At 27.2% G+C, this 13798-nt stretch overlaps 1 protein-coding gene and 1 non-coding gene across 2 annotated transcripts; both read left to right on the top strand.

The window, feature by feature from the left end:
• Window positions 1-3425: 3425 nt before the first annotated feature.
• On the top strand, window positions 3426-7988 carry LOC137835140 (probable beta-1,3-galactosyltransferase 13). The gene is made up of 7 exons (XM_068643498.1): window positions 3426-4056; window positions 4900-5052; window positions 5132-5214; window positions 5332-5431; window positions 7208-7321; window positions 7406-7548; window positions 7684-7988. The coding sequence occupies exons 1-7, from the start codon at window positions 3737-3739 to the stop codon at window positions 7767-7769; spliced, it is 999 nt and encodes a 332-aa protein (XP_068499599.1). The 5' UTR covers window positions 3426-3736; the 3' UTR covers window positions 7770-7988.
• A 2339-nt stretch (window positions 7989-10327) lies between these two features.
• Window positions 10328-10409, top strand: TRNAS-AGA (transfer RNA serine (anticodon AGA)). The gene has a single exon. It is a non-coding gene; the product is annotated as a tRNA-Ser (tRNA).
• The last annotated feature ends 3389 nt before the right edge of the window (window positions 10410-13798 follow it).

Here is a 13798-nt window from a genome sequence, read left to right as displayed (position 1 = left end):
ATATTAAAATCACTTTATTCAATTTAAATGACACAAATGCTTGGTAAAAAGAAAATTTTAATTTTTGAAAAAAATTAAAATTAAAAAAAAATCTCATAATTGTTATATTTAAGTAACATTTTCAAGAACTAACATTTTCGAATTTTTATGTTATGATTAAAAAAATCATTAATTAGAGGATATGAAAATCTTTTTTTTTCTCAAAATAAAATAAAAATTTAAATAATAAAAGTTATATGTTATTATTAATAATATATTTTATCAATTCAATTATTTATTTATAAATTTTATAATTTATGAAATTCATAATTTTCAAACATAAAAAAATCCGCATACCTATTGTTTCTTTAAAATAATTCGAAAATTTAAAACATTAAACATTATAAACTTGTGAAATAGTTATATTATTCATATAGTAAAACTTAATAGTATTTTTATTGATCATTTACATCCTTACATCCTTTTGCAGGGTTTACATTCTCTATCAACACCACCACAAAACATATTTTAGGATGTTCATTATTTCAACGGTCTCATCAGAAAGGTAAAACCCTATAGAAGGACTACCACTTATGTAAACATCTGAGTTTTGTTTTATTATATTGCGGGGTGGTGCATGAGGTATGTGTAAAGTAACCTCAATAGAGGAGACCAAGGTACAATTATCTAATCTCAATGTTAATGTAGTTAGTCAAAGTAAGTGGTGACCTGTGTAAGAATAAGTGGTGACCCCTGTTACCAACTTTTTGCATAATTAATTAACTTTAGAAATGTTGAGGTTTGTGTTGTTCTTGTGTAGGATGGTGCAGTGCATGAGATATGTGTAAAGTAACCCTAGTGGAGGACACAAAGGTCAAGTTCTCTAATCTGACTATTAATGTAGTTAGAGATAGTCATAGTAATTGGTGATCTGTGTAGGAATAAGTGGTGACTTACTACCAAGTTTATGCACAGTTAAGTAATTTTATAAATTGTAAGCTTTATGTTGTTCTTGTGTAAGGTGGTGCATGAGGTGTGTGTAAAGTGACCTTAATGGAAGACACCAATGTACAATTATCTAATTTCAATGTTAATTAGTCAGAGTAAGTGGTGATCCGCTACCAACTTTCTGCACAACGAAGTAATTTTAGAAATTTTGAGCTTTGTATTGTTTTTGGGTGGGGCAATGCAGTGTATGAGATGTGTGTAAAGTCATCCCAGTGGAGAACACGATGGTCAATGTCACTGTTAATGTAGTTAGTCACATTCACATTAAATGGTGACCTATTACCAAGTTTTTGTACAATAAAATAATTTTAGAAATTTAAACTTTGTTTTGTTCTTGGGTAGTGCATGACATGTGTGTAAAGTGACCTTAGTGGAGGACACCAAGGTCAAGTTCTCTAATCTCAATGTGAATGTAGTTAGCCACAGTAAGTGGTGACGTGCTACCGAGTTTCTGTACACTAATCAAATTTTTGAAAATTTAAGCTTATTGTGTTCTTGGGTGAGGTGGTGCATGAAGTGTGTGTAAAGTGACCCCAGTTGAGTACATCAAGACCAAGTTCTGTAATCTCAGTGTCAATGTATTTAGTGACAGAAACACAAAGTGGTGACCTAGGTAGGAATAAATGGTGATATACTACCAAGTTTCTGTATAATGAAGTAATTTTAGAAATTTTGAGCTTTATGTTGTTCTTGGGTGGGGTGATGCATGAGGTGTTTGTACAGTGACCTCAGTTGAGGACATCGAGGAAAAGATCTTTAATGTCAGTGTCAACGTAGTTAGTCATAGTAAGTGGTGACTTGTTATCAAATTTTTGCACACTAAACAAATTTCCGACATTTTAAGCTTACTGTTGTTGTTCAGTGGGGTGGTGCATGAAGAATGTGTGAAGTGACTCCACTGGAGGACACCAAGGTGAATTTCTCTAATGTCACTATTATTCGTGTACAATTATTGTAGTGGACCATTCAAACTTGTAGTTGTGTACAATATTTATAATTTATGATTTAGGTTGGATAATTTTATTAGTTAGTGGGTTTATGTTACCAATGTTGCATTCTTCAAAATGTTTAAAGTAATCGATTTCATTTTTCATGTAATAAATAAATTTCACGTATGATAAACAAACTCATGAGTTCACCTTATTCATCATCCTCATTGACTATTGTGCAAAAACTTTGATTAGGTCACCATTTCCTAAACCATTTTTTCTGAATGACCAACACATTAACCTCAACCATACTCAAGTTCAATTGTCCATTACTTTAATAAATAAAATCCTTCATGCTAAATTCAATCACAATATGCATTTAAGCATACAAAAAATCATTTTGAATAAAATTATAACAATGATATCAAGAAAGTCCAATTCAAAAATATGTTTGTGATAAATATTTATTTTAGTCAAGAAAATATTTGACTAGACTAAATTGGGATTTAAGAATATAAAGATAAATAAATAATACTAACTAAGTGGAAAAAATTATTATTGTTCTCACTGGTTGACCTCAGACGGATTGAATGGACACGTTCCTTCTCTGATTAATTAGTGCTTCGAGGTACTTGGTGCTCCACTAGGACAAAAGGGGATCTACCTGTTGATCACACTCCAACGATCAAGTCAGTGAGAGCATTCAAAAATATCAAATCAGTTTCAGTCTCAAGTATTCAGAAACAGCGTGCCTTTACTAGGGGTCTCAAGCCCCCTTTTATAGATATTCTTTCAACAGTTCTCTCCCATCTCAACAGAGCGAGATTTCAACAGGGAGAATATAATCTAAAAAAAAACATATAATCATAACAGAAAAACATATTGCTTACGTGCACCTTTATTCTCGGGTGCTTAACAACGATAAAATATTATGTTGACTCATGCACCTTTATTCTCAGGTGCTAACTACTTTATTTTCAACAACTTTTATTGGTATTTAATTAGCGTATTTATCATAAACAATTAGAATATTCCTTCTATTTTAATTATCTTTTTCAAGTTGTCTTCCAATATCTAGGTCGAGCTCATGGCCCATCCTTTGGGCTCATACTTGTCCAAATCGAACTGACCTAATCACTTGGATCGAGGTTCCAAACACTTTTGACCACTACAATTATAATTACTATTAATATTATTAACATTATTATTATTATTGTAATTATTATTATTATTAAAATTGTTATTAATATTAGTATTGTTATTATTAATAAAAAAACAAAACCGGAGAAAAAATAAACCGTATAGTGCAAAAAATTTTTTGCAAATACGTCTAAAAAAAACAAACAAACCCAAGATATGAAAACTACAAAAAAAAAAATGAAAAACATTCTAACATATCACAGTACAGTAGATGCATAGACTATTAAAATATTAATATTTTGGTGGTGCACGTAATCGAAATATCGGGACCCTTGTTCCATTTATGAATAGTTTTATGTGAGATTGTGTAAGTTGTAGTGTTGGTGTGGGTAAGATAAACAAAGAAGTCCAAAAGACATAAGAAAGAAGAGAGAAAAAGAGAAGAAAATTAAGCACAGAAAGATGGGTTGTTTGTTTGGTGACGAGATCGAAGAGAGAAAGAGAAAGAAACAGCATAACTGTCAATAACAGATGCTTGCTGGCTAAGCATAAACCAAACCCAATCATCCCTTTCTTTCACTTCACCTTCACACTCTCAACAACCTCTCATCTTCACTCACACCACACACCCTTTAACCTCCATTCCCTCACACCCGGAGCTTCTTCCACTTCCTCAAACCATGCCTTCTTCTTCCCCCAAATCCTTCTACCCTCGTCCTCCCCCTCGCACAACCTCCTTCCTCATCTTTGCATGCCTCTTCCTCTCCGCTTTCTTCTTCCTTTTCCTCAGACCCCTTTTGGACCCTCCCTGCCCCAACCGCACCCCCACATCGGTTCGAGTCCTCTGGGACCACAGCCCCACCACCCACCACAACCCTCCGCTTCATAACAGACACAAAGTCATGGCCTTTGTGGGAGTTCAAACCGGCTTCGGATCCGTGGGCAGGCGCCAATCTCTCAGGAACACTTGGTTTCCTTCCGATCCACATGCACTTCAAGGGTACACCCTTTCTTTATTTATTTCCTGATCTTTGCAATATTTGTTTTTCGCCAAAACTTAAGTATAGATTTCTTCGCTAATCTGGGTAATAAAGATGGAAGAGAAAGTGAATGATTTGCGTAGTCTTATAGTAATCTGTTATCACTGATCTGCTTTTGGAAGAGGAGTTGCTTGGGAGTTCTGATAAACATATACTCCTTTCCTTACACTGTACTTTGAGGTGTACAATGTGAAGAAAAAATGGAAAAGAAAGAATGAAAATGAAGAGAAAGAGAGTGAAAAGGGTGATAATTGATTGCTTGGGTAGAAATGAATATATGTTTCTAACTATTTGATTGCTTGGAGTTGTTGACATTGCCATGTCTTTATAAGTTGTTACAGTTTTAGCCATGGAAGATACTAGGTTCTTATCTGTATTTGTGTGGCCTGAATTTATCTACTATATCAAAATTTGTGCACAGATGCGGCTGAAGGTGAAATTAGTCTATTTTTACGGAATTATTTAAATTTTGTAGAAATCAATTCTATTCAGATTATATCAACAATTGTCATTCAATTTGACCAATGGTTAATACTAATCTGGTATATTTTCCAAGGCCAGATGAGTGAGTTTATGTTTCTGCTTTATGAATATGATACTTTTTGGGCATCTGTAATAATGTCAATTTTTATTTCTATTTTGGAATTTCTAATTTCTAGAATTTTAGCTGCAATGTACGTAGGCCACTGGTTAGCTGTATGTTTTGTTGGGTATTTTGAAGGTGTTTGTGTCTGAGAGTGATGTGATCTAATGGAATTATCTCCATTCATTATGATAAGCAAAATTTGTTTTGTTTCTTGCAGCTTGGAAGAAGCCACTGGCTTGGCTTTTAGGTTTGTGATTGGTAGAACGAGTGATAGATCAAAGATGTCTGCTCTTCAGAAGGAAGTGGCACAATATGATGATTTCATTTTACTGGATATAGAAGAGGAGTACAGTAAGCTCCCATACAAAACGTGTGTGCTGAGGGTTAGTAAACTGCTATATTTTATGTCAGTAGTTTGTTGCTGAGTTGAATTTGGTCATTTATTACAGATTAGCTTTCTTCAAAGCTGCTTATGCACTTTTTGAAGCAGACTTTTATGTCAAAGCAGATGATGACATATACTTAAGGCCAGGTGCTATATCTTTCAGTGCCTAACTTGGTTAAATATGGTGATGAACTTTGTTTATGAGATTAATGATTTCTCTATAATTAATTAAGATTTGTGTAACATATTTATTTTTAATGTCAGACCGTCTTTCACTACTGCTGGCTAAAGAGCGATCTCACCCTCAGACTTACATAGGATGCATGAAAAAAGGCCCTGTTTTCACTGACCCCAAACTCAAATGGTTAGTTCTGTTTAGATTAACTCTATTTTATCTCCAAATTTTAAGTTTATCACTTTATCATTGTACCTTTTGACCTTGCAAGCAGAATTAAGTTTTAAGTATATGCATCATCCTGAGATACTCTGCAAAATCAAATTCTTACTAGTTCTAGATGTAGTTTTCTTTCATTCATTTTTGTTGTGGGGACATGACTTTTCTTGAAGCAGATAGGAGAAGAGTTTGGATAATTTATACTAATTATGCCAGTACTGTCCAGATTACAGTTCTGCACTTCTGCATACATCCACTCAGGGTTTCCTCCTAACAAGGACTTTTCCTCCCTCAAACACTACACAAACAATCCACCATAAAACTTATATAATTGATGAGTCTTAGATAATTGATAAGTGTTTATACAGTGATACACCATATTACAATATAAAGGAGAAATAATTTTTTGTTAAAATAGACTAATTTTAAAATTATATTGAACATATAATTGGTATCTTTCAAATTTATAGTCGAAAGGAACATTTTCGATAATTTATTGATAATTTTAAGAAAAATAACTGTAAATAAAATAAAATTTTGTATAATTTTGTTAATATTAATTTATACAATAATATTCATAGTTTTTTTATTTAACAACATTTATAGTTATTGTCATACATAAATTCAACGTATATTATTTATTAGAATATTGAATTAAATAATAATAATTTAAATATTTTTTAAAATATTATTTATAATTTTAAAATATTATATACTTTTTTATAATATAAAAATTAGTTATATATAATTTTGTATACTTTAGTTAAAATTTATTTTTAATACTTTTCTTAATTTATAAAAACTAAATTAAAAGTAAAATTTTAGAAAATTATATGTAGTTTTAGTAAAAATTGTCATTTGAACTTTTATGTTATATCCTAGCATTATTTAGTTTGTTATCTTGTATACACCAATCATTTAATGGGATTATACATTATGATGTTATTATCCTATTATTATTTATCTTATTGTATCCTATTATATCACCACTATTTTATATGGGACTGGATTTTCAATATTAAATTTTTAGTGCATGTTTGATGAAGGATAAAAGAGTTAAAGTTTAGAAAAGGGAATATTTTAAATAAGCTTGCTATGTGTGTGGAAGTTTATAGTATGAATTTGAGAAATTAAATGACTATTCTCTCGGAGGGTTTATTTCTATAAATATTTTAATTAAGTTTATGATGCAATATAAGAAAATCATTAAATAACAATTAAAATTAGAGATAAAAAATAATTAGACACTATATTAATTAAATTATATATTATTTTAAAAATTAAAAAATTATTTATATTTAAAGTGATTTTTATTGTTAATAAAAATTTATAAAATGATTTCTAAATTGGTATCTAGTCATTAACTACCAGGATTTTAGCTATTAATATTATAAATTTTAAATTGATCCAATTAGTCTTTTAGAGACTAATTTAGAATCTAAAATATTAATAGCTAAAATGTTGATAACTAATAATTAGATATCAATTTAAAAACTACTTAATAAATTTTTATTAATAATAAAAATTACTTTAAATATTAATAATTTTTTTAGTTTATGAAATTATAGTTGCAATGATTTTCTTATATTACTCATAGTGTCCTTCAAATTCTCATAGTTTTTTTTTTTTTTATTCTCTTACTTTTGCTCTCTTCTTTTCTCTTACCTCTTCCAACCATGCAAATGTAACCTTAAGGATGAAATTGAGAATGTTTGAATTGAATTGTTTTTTACCTTGATCTTGCAGGTATGAGCCACTATCTAATTTACTTGGAAAAGAATATTTTCTTCATGCTTATGGTCCTATATACACACTTTCTGCTGATGTTGTATCAAGCTTGGTAGCACTTAAGAATAACAGGCATGTTTCATTTCTCCATTTCATTATTTAGAAATAGTGATGTGGTATTATAATGAATGTAATGTTTGTAGTTTTTAATGACAGTTTCCGGATGTTCAGCAATGAGGATGTTACAATTGGAGCTTGGATGCTTGCAATGAATGTGAATTATGAGAATAGTCCTGAACTCTGTGCTCCACACTGTACCTCCACATCAATTGCTGTCTGGGATATTCCCAAGTGTTCAGGTTCCTATTTCTCCCCTCTTTTTTCACAAACTTTTAATTCATATTCAACATCATTTCAAACCAAAACTTAACATAAGATGAAGTTGCACTTGAAACTAATATATTTTATCCAATCACCCCCACATTCTTCTACAGGTCTCTGTAATCCAGAAAAGAGAATGTTGGAACTCCATCAGCAGGAAAGTTGTGCCAAGACTCCAACTTTGGACTCTGATGAATAGTTTTTGTGTGAATAATTAGGAAGAAGTGAAGCTCAATTTTATGTTTCACTGCTGCCATTCATTGCAATCCTTTTCTCTTTCTCATTCATATTTCTTCATCTCTGCACACTCTCATGTATCTTATTTTTTACTCTTCCCTTTTTCTTCTTACCTTCTTTAGGGAACAAGGCTTTGTAGTTTATATACAACACTAAAAGGTAGATAGACTTTACATATTCACTAATTTCTTAAATTTAATTTCATTCTTTTTTAAGATTATATCCAGCAGTAAATGAGACATTCTACAAATTAACTTATACATAAGTTAATTTTAATTTACATTTTAAAAAAATAGTTTTTTTTAAAAAAAAAAAATTATGTAATACTGATTTTAATAAAAAAAATTATTAATAACGCGTCTGTTTTTTATTTATTTTTTTAAATATCTTTAAAATTTTGTATTTTTTATTATAAATATCGTATTATAAGTATATAATAATTATAATGTTATGAATTAATATATGATGTTATTACAAATTTTAATATATATATATATATATATATATAAATAAATATGAAAACACTAATTTCGAGTATATAATTTTATGATATTGTAACTAAATTATTATTTAGAAAAATCAAATAAAAATTAGTATTCATGAATTTATTTAAATTTATCAATAATTTATAAGAAATAAAATTGTTATTAATGAATTTATTTATTAAATTATAAGATTAATTGAGTATATTTTTTATAAATTATGTATATATATATATATTAAAAATTGTTACATATATAATCGTTATTTCTAAAATGAAGAGTTATTTAATTATTTTAAAATAAAAATAAATTATTATTATGTATTTTATTAGATAAATAAATAAATTATTATTATTTATTAAAAGATGAATAATCTAAATGATATACACTTTTTTTATTTTGACAAAAAATTACTATTATTATAATAATTATTCAAATAAAAATATGTTATTAATTATAATAAGATTTTTATTAAAAGTAATTATAAAAATAAATATTTTTTTATTTTATTTTATGAATTTTTTATTGTGTAGATAGTTTTTTTTTATTGGAAAAAATTATTTAAATTTTAAAAAAAGTTATTTAAAGGATAAAGCTGTAAGAAATTGAGTTTTTTTTTGTCTTTTTTTTTCTAAATTCAAATTTTCAGTTTAAAAATAAATAACTGTTAAATTTATTATATTTTAGTATTATAAATGATAAAGGTAGGTAATCAGGTGTACTTATACGCATTGTAATCTATCAGGTCAGGAACTTATTCATAATTTTACTCGTGGAATCAAATTATGAATCCTGATGAGAAAATTAAGATATAGTAACACCACAAATTTGGTTGCCAAAATTTTCTCAATATTAAAATCTCCAATATTAGAACAAACATATAATCAAACTTTATTTTCTATTGTATAAAATTAATAATACAAACCTATACAACATGGGTAACAAATTATATTGATTAGAGTATTGGATTGTAACTTTTTTTTCCATATGAATAAATCATAAATTATTATTGTAAAGAAAAATGGTTCTGAATCTTTTAGATACTTTTGATTGAAAGCTTTCCCAAATCAATTAAACTTGAACCAAATTATCATGTTTTAAATAAATTTCAAAATAATTGTAACTTAATTAATTAGACATGATCAAATAGTGATCTAAGTCTTTCTATACTAAATAAATATTAAAAAATCTTGACATATATATTTTAAATTGCTCAAATTCTTTTAAGAGAATGAATTGTGTAACCTACTATACGTAAATAGATTGTAAAATACCTTTTTTTAGCAAACTCTTTGATTGTGTGTATTTAGAAAGACTTTCGTAATTTTTTTAAAGAATTTGACACTTTTAAATAAACTCAAATTCAATCTCCATTTTAATTGCAATTTTTTTACACTAATAATAAGATTTGCAAAACCATATTCTTTACGAATACTTTTTAGGTATTTAACAAAACCACTTACCATTTCAACTGCTACATCAAACCAGATTCTCATTAGCAATGATTTTGATAATATTATATTATAAAGAATGACATAATTCATGAGAATGTATGATATATGAAAGTTCCAATTTTTTTAAAGGTTGTTAATGAAAAAGAACATAAATAACCAGTTGATTAAAATTATTAAAGTACCAAATAAACTTATTTTGATGAAATCATCTAACAAAAACTGGTTAAACAAATTTATAAAAACTACTAAAGTGACTTGTGATAATGTATTCATGCCCCTAAACACATAATTTGTAAGGAGTAATTATAAATTAAGTAATCATATTGGCAGCACTACACATAGAAAGTAACAGGTTTATCATGGACATTTTGATAAAAAAAATTGTATTCTTTCTTTAGAACCCTAAATTTCAGATTAAAGTTTTTGTGCATTCTGAAAACTTTAGCCCTAGTACATATAGATGCTAAGAACATCAAGGATTTGACAGATCTAGAAGTGAGTGTAAAACCTTTACCAGATCAGCAAAGCATCATTTATATTCTGTACAGAACAAGAGTAAAGTTAGTTTTATTATTATCAACGAAGTGGACATGCCGGAGTGGTTATCGGGCATGACTAGAAATCATGTGGGCTCTGCTCGCGCAGGTTCGAATCCTGCTGTTCACGATATTTTATCATTTTTCATTTTTTTTAACTCTAAGCATTCTCCAACTTTTTGTTACCATCTCATGATTTAGACTTCAAAATTAAGCACTTTTATAGTCTTTCTTTACCTATTATTCTATGGAAACAAAATTTAGATCCTACAAATTTGCCCACTTTTTTAACAACCAACACTGTTTTCCTTAACCAATTTTCCATAAAGATAAATCATTATGTTTTAGAAAAGTAGCCAAATTAGAAAAGGAAAGCCCAAAATATGATAGGAAATTCTTGTTGCTTGATTTGTGAATGTTTCTGGCAAAAAAAGAAGAAAAAAAAAGAACAATAAGAAGTGAGAAATAACATTATGAATGAATATTATTGGCAGAAAGGATGGGTGTACCTAAATGAAAAGAAATTGGACCCCATTACTTATAAATAAATCAACTTTTTCCTTTCTTTGAAGTCAAGCTTCTTGTTCATTTTATTTTAATATTAATATTGTCATCTTATTTGGGTACCATTCTTCAATTCTTCCAATGAATAATGGTTTGAGAGTACTTGCCAAGATTCGTAATAAGTAGTGGCAAATATGGGCCTCCAATCATGGACCCATTATTGGGCCATCAAAAATCAATCATGCTGGGCCATTCTTCTAATTCTGGAATGGTTTGCAACGGATTAGGATACAGAGGGACCCACCTGGCCCATCAAACATCTACCTTTGTGTTCCAATAAGTAAAAACAAATAGTGAACATGCTTCCTGCTGACGTGGACCTGACACATTTCCTACCTCCTACCCTTAAACCTATCTTCTATGGCTACCCATTAGCCAAATCAAATTATTTATTTTAATATATGGGAACAAAAAATTTAAAATAACTTATTCAAATATCATTTTTTTGTTTTGCATAATCTAATTCAATTTTTTTTAAATTATTCTATTATATATTTTATTTTCATCCAAATATTTTATTATTTAATTTTATCGTTAACATGATGATATTATTAAGACTTTCATTTTTATCTTTCTAACTCTCTGATCAATTTGTGTTTTTTTCTGTAATCTTCTTCAATTTATTGATTAACTCATTTTTAAAAAGAGAAAGGAATGATTTGACCCATAAATTAAAAGAGATAAAAAGAAATAAAAAACACTTTAATCCATGAGCGGATGAAATGAAAATAGCGACTTCATTATCTAGTTGAGAACAAAATCAAACAATACTTAAATTTAATTTAACTTATTTATTTTAATATAATTTTTTTTAAATCTTAAGTAATAATTAAATACATTTTCAGAAACTAAAGTAAAAATTTTAAAAAAAATTGTTCATAATACTAATTATTAATTTTCTTATTTCCAAAAACTAAAATGAGAAAGTATTCACCCTTATTTTCATTTCATGAGAGAAGTAATATCATTGGCATAATTTTTTATTAAAAATTAAATCTATGTTAATATAATTTGACATGAAAAACTAATAATAATTGAGGCATTCTTGGTGTAATATTTGTTTTTTAAATAAAATTTCAAATTGTGTGGAGAATAAAAATCAAAACTAGTCAGTGACATAAAAACACCTTTGAGAACTCTTCTAAAAATATACTCTGTGACATCTTCACTATTTTTTTTATTGTGTTTTAAATTAGAAAAGTTGGGTGGTGGAGGAAAATCACAGAGCAAAGCATAATCATGTTTATGATCACAATGTGATTTGATTATTGTGCCAATTGTGTATCGTTTATGGTAGTTTCTGTGGCCTCATGATATGGATGGTGATTTGGACAGCACTACAAGCAGAACACAACAACCTAGGTTTTGAAGAAATTAGATTTTGTCAAAGAAGGAACAATCATTATGCAACAATATATTAGGTTTCAAAATAAACCAAGATTTCATACCCTGTCTTTTACATCAGTTCTTCTGCAATACTAAAACTTTTTTAAAATCATGTAACATAAAATAAAATAATGCATGTTGTGTTAAGGATGAAGTAATATTGCAATATAAGATTTTAAAATTGAAAAACAAGTGAAATTTATAAATCTACCATTTTCAAGATTGATGGTAAAAATATTTTATTTTCATTTTTGTGAACCTAGTGTTCTATTTGTACGTACCAATAGAGCAGGTTCATTTATGTTATTGAAAGGGCCAAATAAATTCAACTATGAGTTTGTTTGAAGATAATAACAAAAACAACAAATAACTCATAGATGGGTCACACAATTATATAGTTATGGAGATGAAAATAATTTATATTATTTTTATACTTTACAATTATTTTGTAATTTAGGGAATGCATTTATTTATTATACATACATGATGAAGAAAAGTAGGTAGTACAAACTGACTTACTTGGCAGGTTGCTATTGTCGGTAACCAGTGAGAACCCCTTTCTGTTCAATTTGGATGAAAATAATTTTTGTGAATAAATTAAAGTATTTTGCCTTTTAAACTTTTTTCCTTTTTCCTTTTATTATTTCTTCCCATTTTTACTAACTTAGAAAATGTTTTCATATTTAATGTTCATATGAGTTTATGATAAAAATGGTTAACACTGAGAGAGATAAAGGTGTGAGATTTAGTGAATTGAGAAATAATAATGGGTGTGTAAAATAGAAAATGAAGTAGAGACAAGATGGTGTAGTAGATAAGGAATTTTTTTCTTATACACCCAAAAAAGAAACAAAATTTCCCAATCTAGCCATATTTACTATAATAATATGTGATTATTTAAGTTATAATTATTAAATATATAATTCAATAAATTTATTGTGTTTAAAATTGTAATATACAATTATTAAGTTATCACAATTTAATTAATAAATAATACTAATTTAATAATAATTAAATCATTAAATATTTTAATAATTAATTAAATTAAATTAAGACTATTAATTTTACTAATTATTTAATTACTATTTTTTAATAAATTTATTTTAATTAAATTTGTAAATATTAAAACATAACTTATAATATAATAAATAATATTATTTTTACTTAACATCTTTTTAATTAAAATTAAAAAATAAAGTTGTAAAAAATTATTATAGCCTGCTAGATGGTTGATGAGTGAGTATTTAGCTTTCCATAATTTTATTTGTGACTTATTTTATGCTTATTTTTTGTGTTTTACTTTTTATTTGATTTATCCTTGAAATGTTTTTTTTATCAATATGACCTTATTTTAATAGTATGAATTTTTTTATTGATAATTATTAATTAAAAATAAATATTATTTTATTATAATTATAATTTATTTATTGATTTAATATATACCAATTTAATTACAATAAATTTATTAATATTTTTTTAAATTATATAATTATTAAAATTAATATTTTTTATTTAATTTAGTAGTTAAATAATTGAATAATTATTAAAGGTAATTTTTTTATTAACTAA

Source organism: Phaseolus vulgaris, chromosome 5 (assembly GCF_000499845.2).
Source record: "Phaseolus vulgaris cultivar G19833 chromosome 5, P. vulgaris v2.0, whole genome shotgun sequence".
In the NCBI taxonomy this organism is placed as follows: domain Eukaryota; kingdom Viridiplantae; phylum Streptophyta; class Magnoliopsida; order Fabales; family Fabaceae; genus Phaseolus; species Phaseolus vulgaris.
The sequence above is the reverse complement of the archived record's forward strand: the minus strand, read 5'-3'. Positions and strand labels throughout refer to the sequence as shown.

Coding starts and splice junctions, on each gene's coding strand:
- LOC137835140 (XM_068643498.1), top strand. CDS start 3,737: ATGCCTTCTTCTTCCCCCAAATCCTTCTACCCTCGTCCTCCCCCTCGC. Junction 4,057..4,899: donor GATCCACATGCACTTCAAGG/GTACACCCTTTC, acceptor TGTTTCTTGCAG/CTTGGAAGAAGCCACTGGCT. Junction 5,215..5,331: donor TGACATATACTTAAGGCCAG/GTGCTATATCTT, acceptor TTTTAATGTCAG/ACCGTCTTTCACTACTGCTG.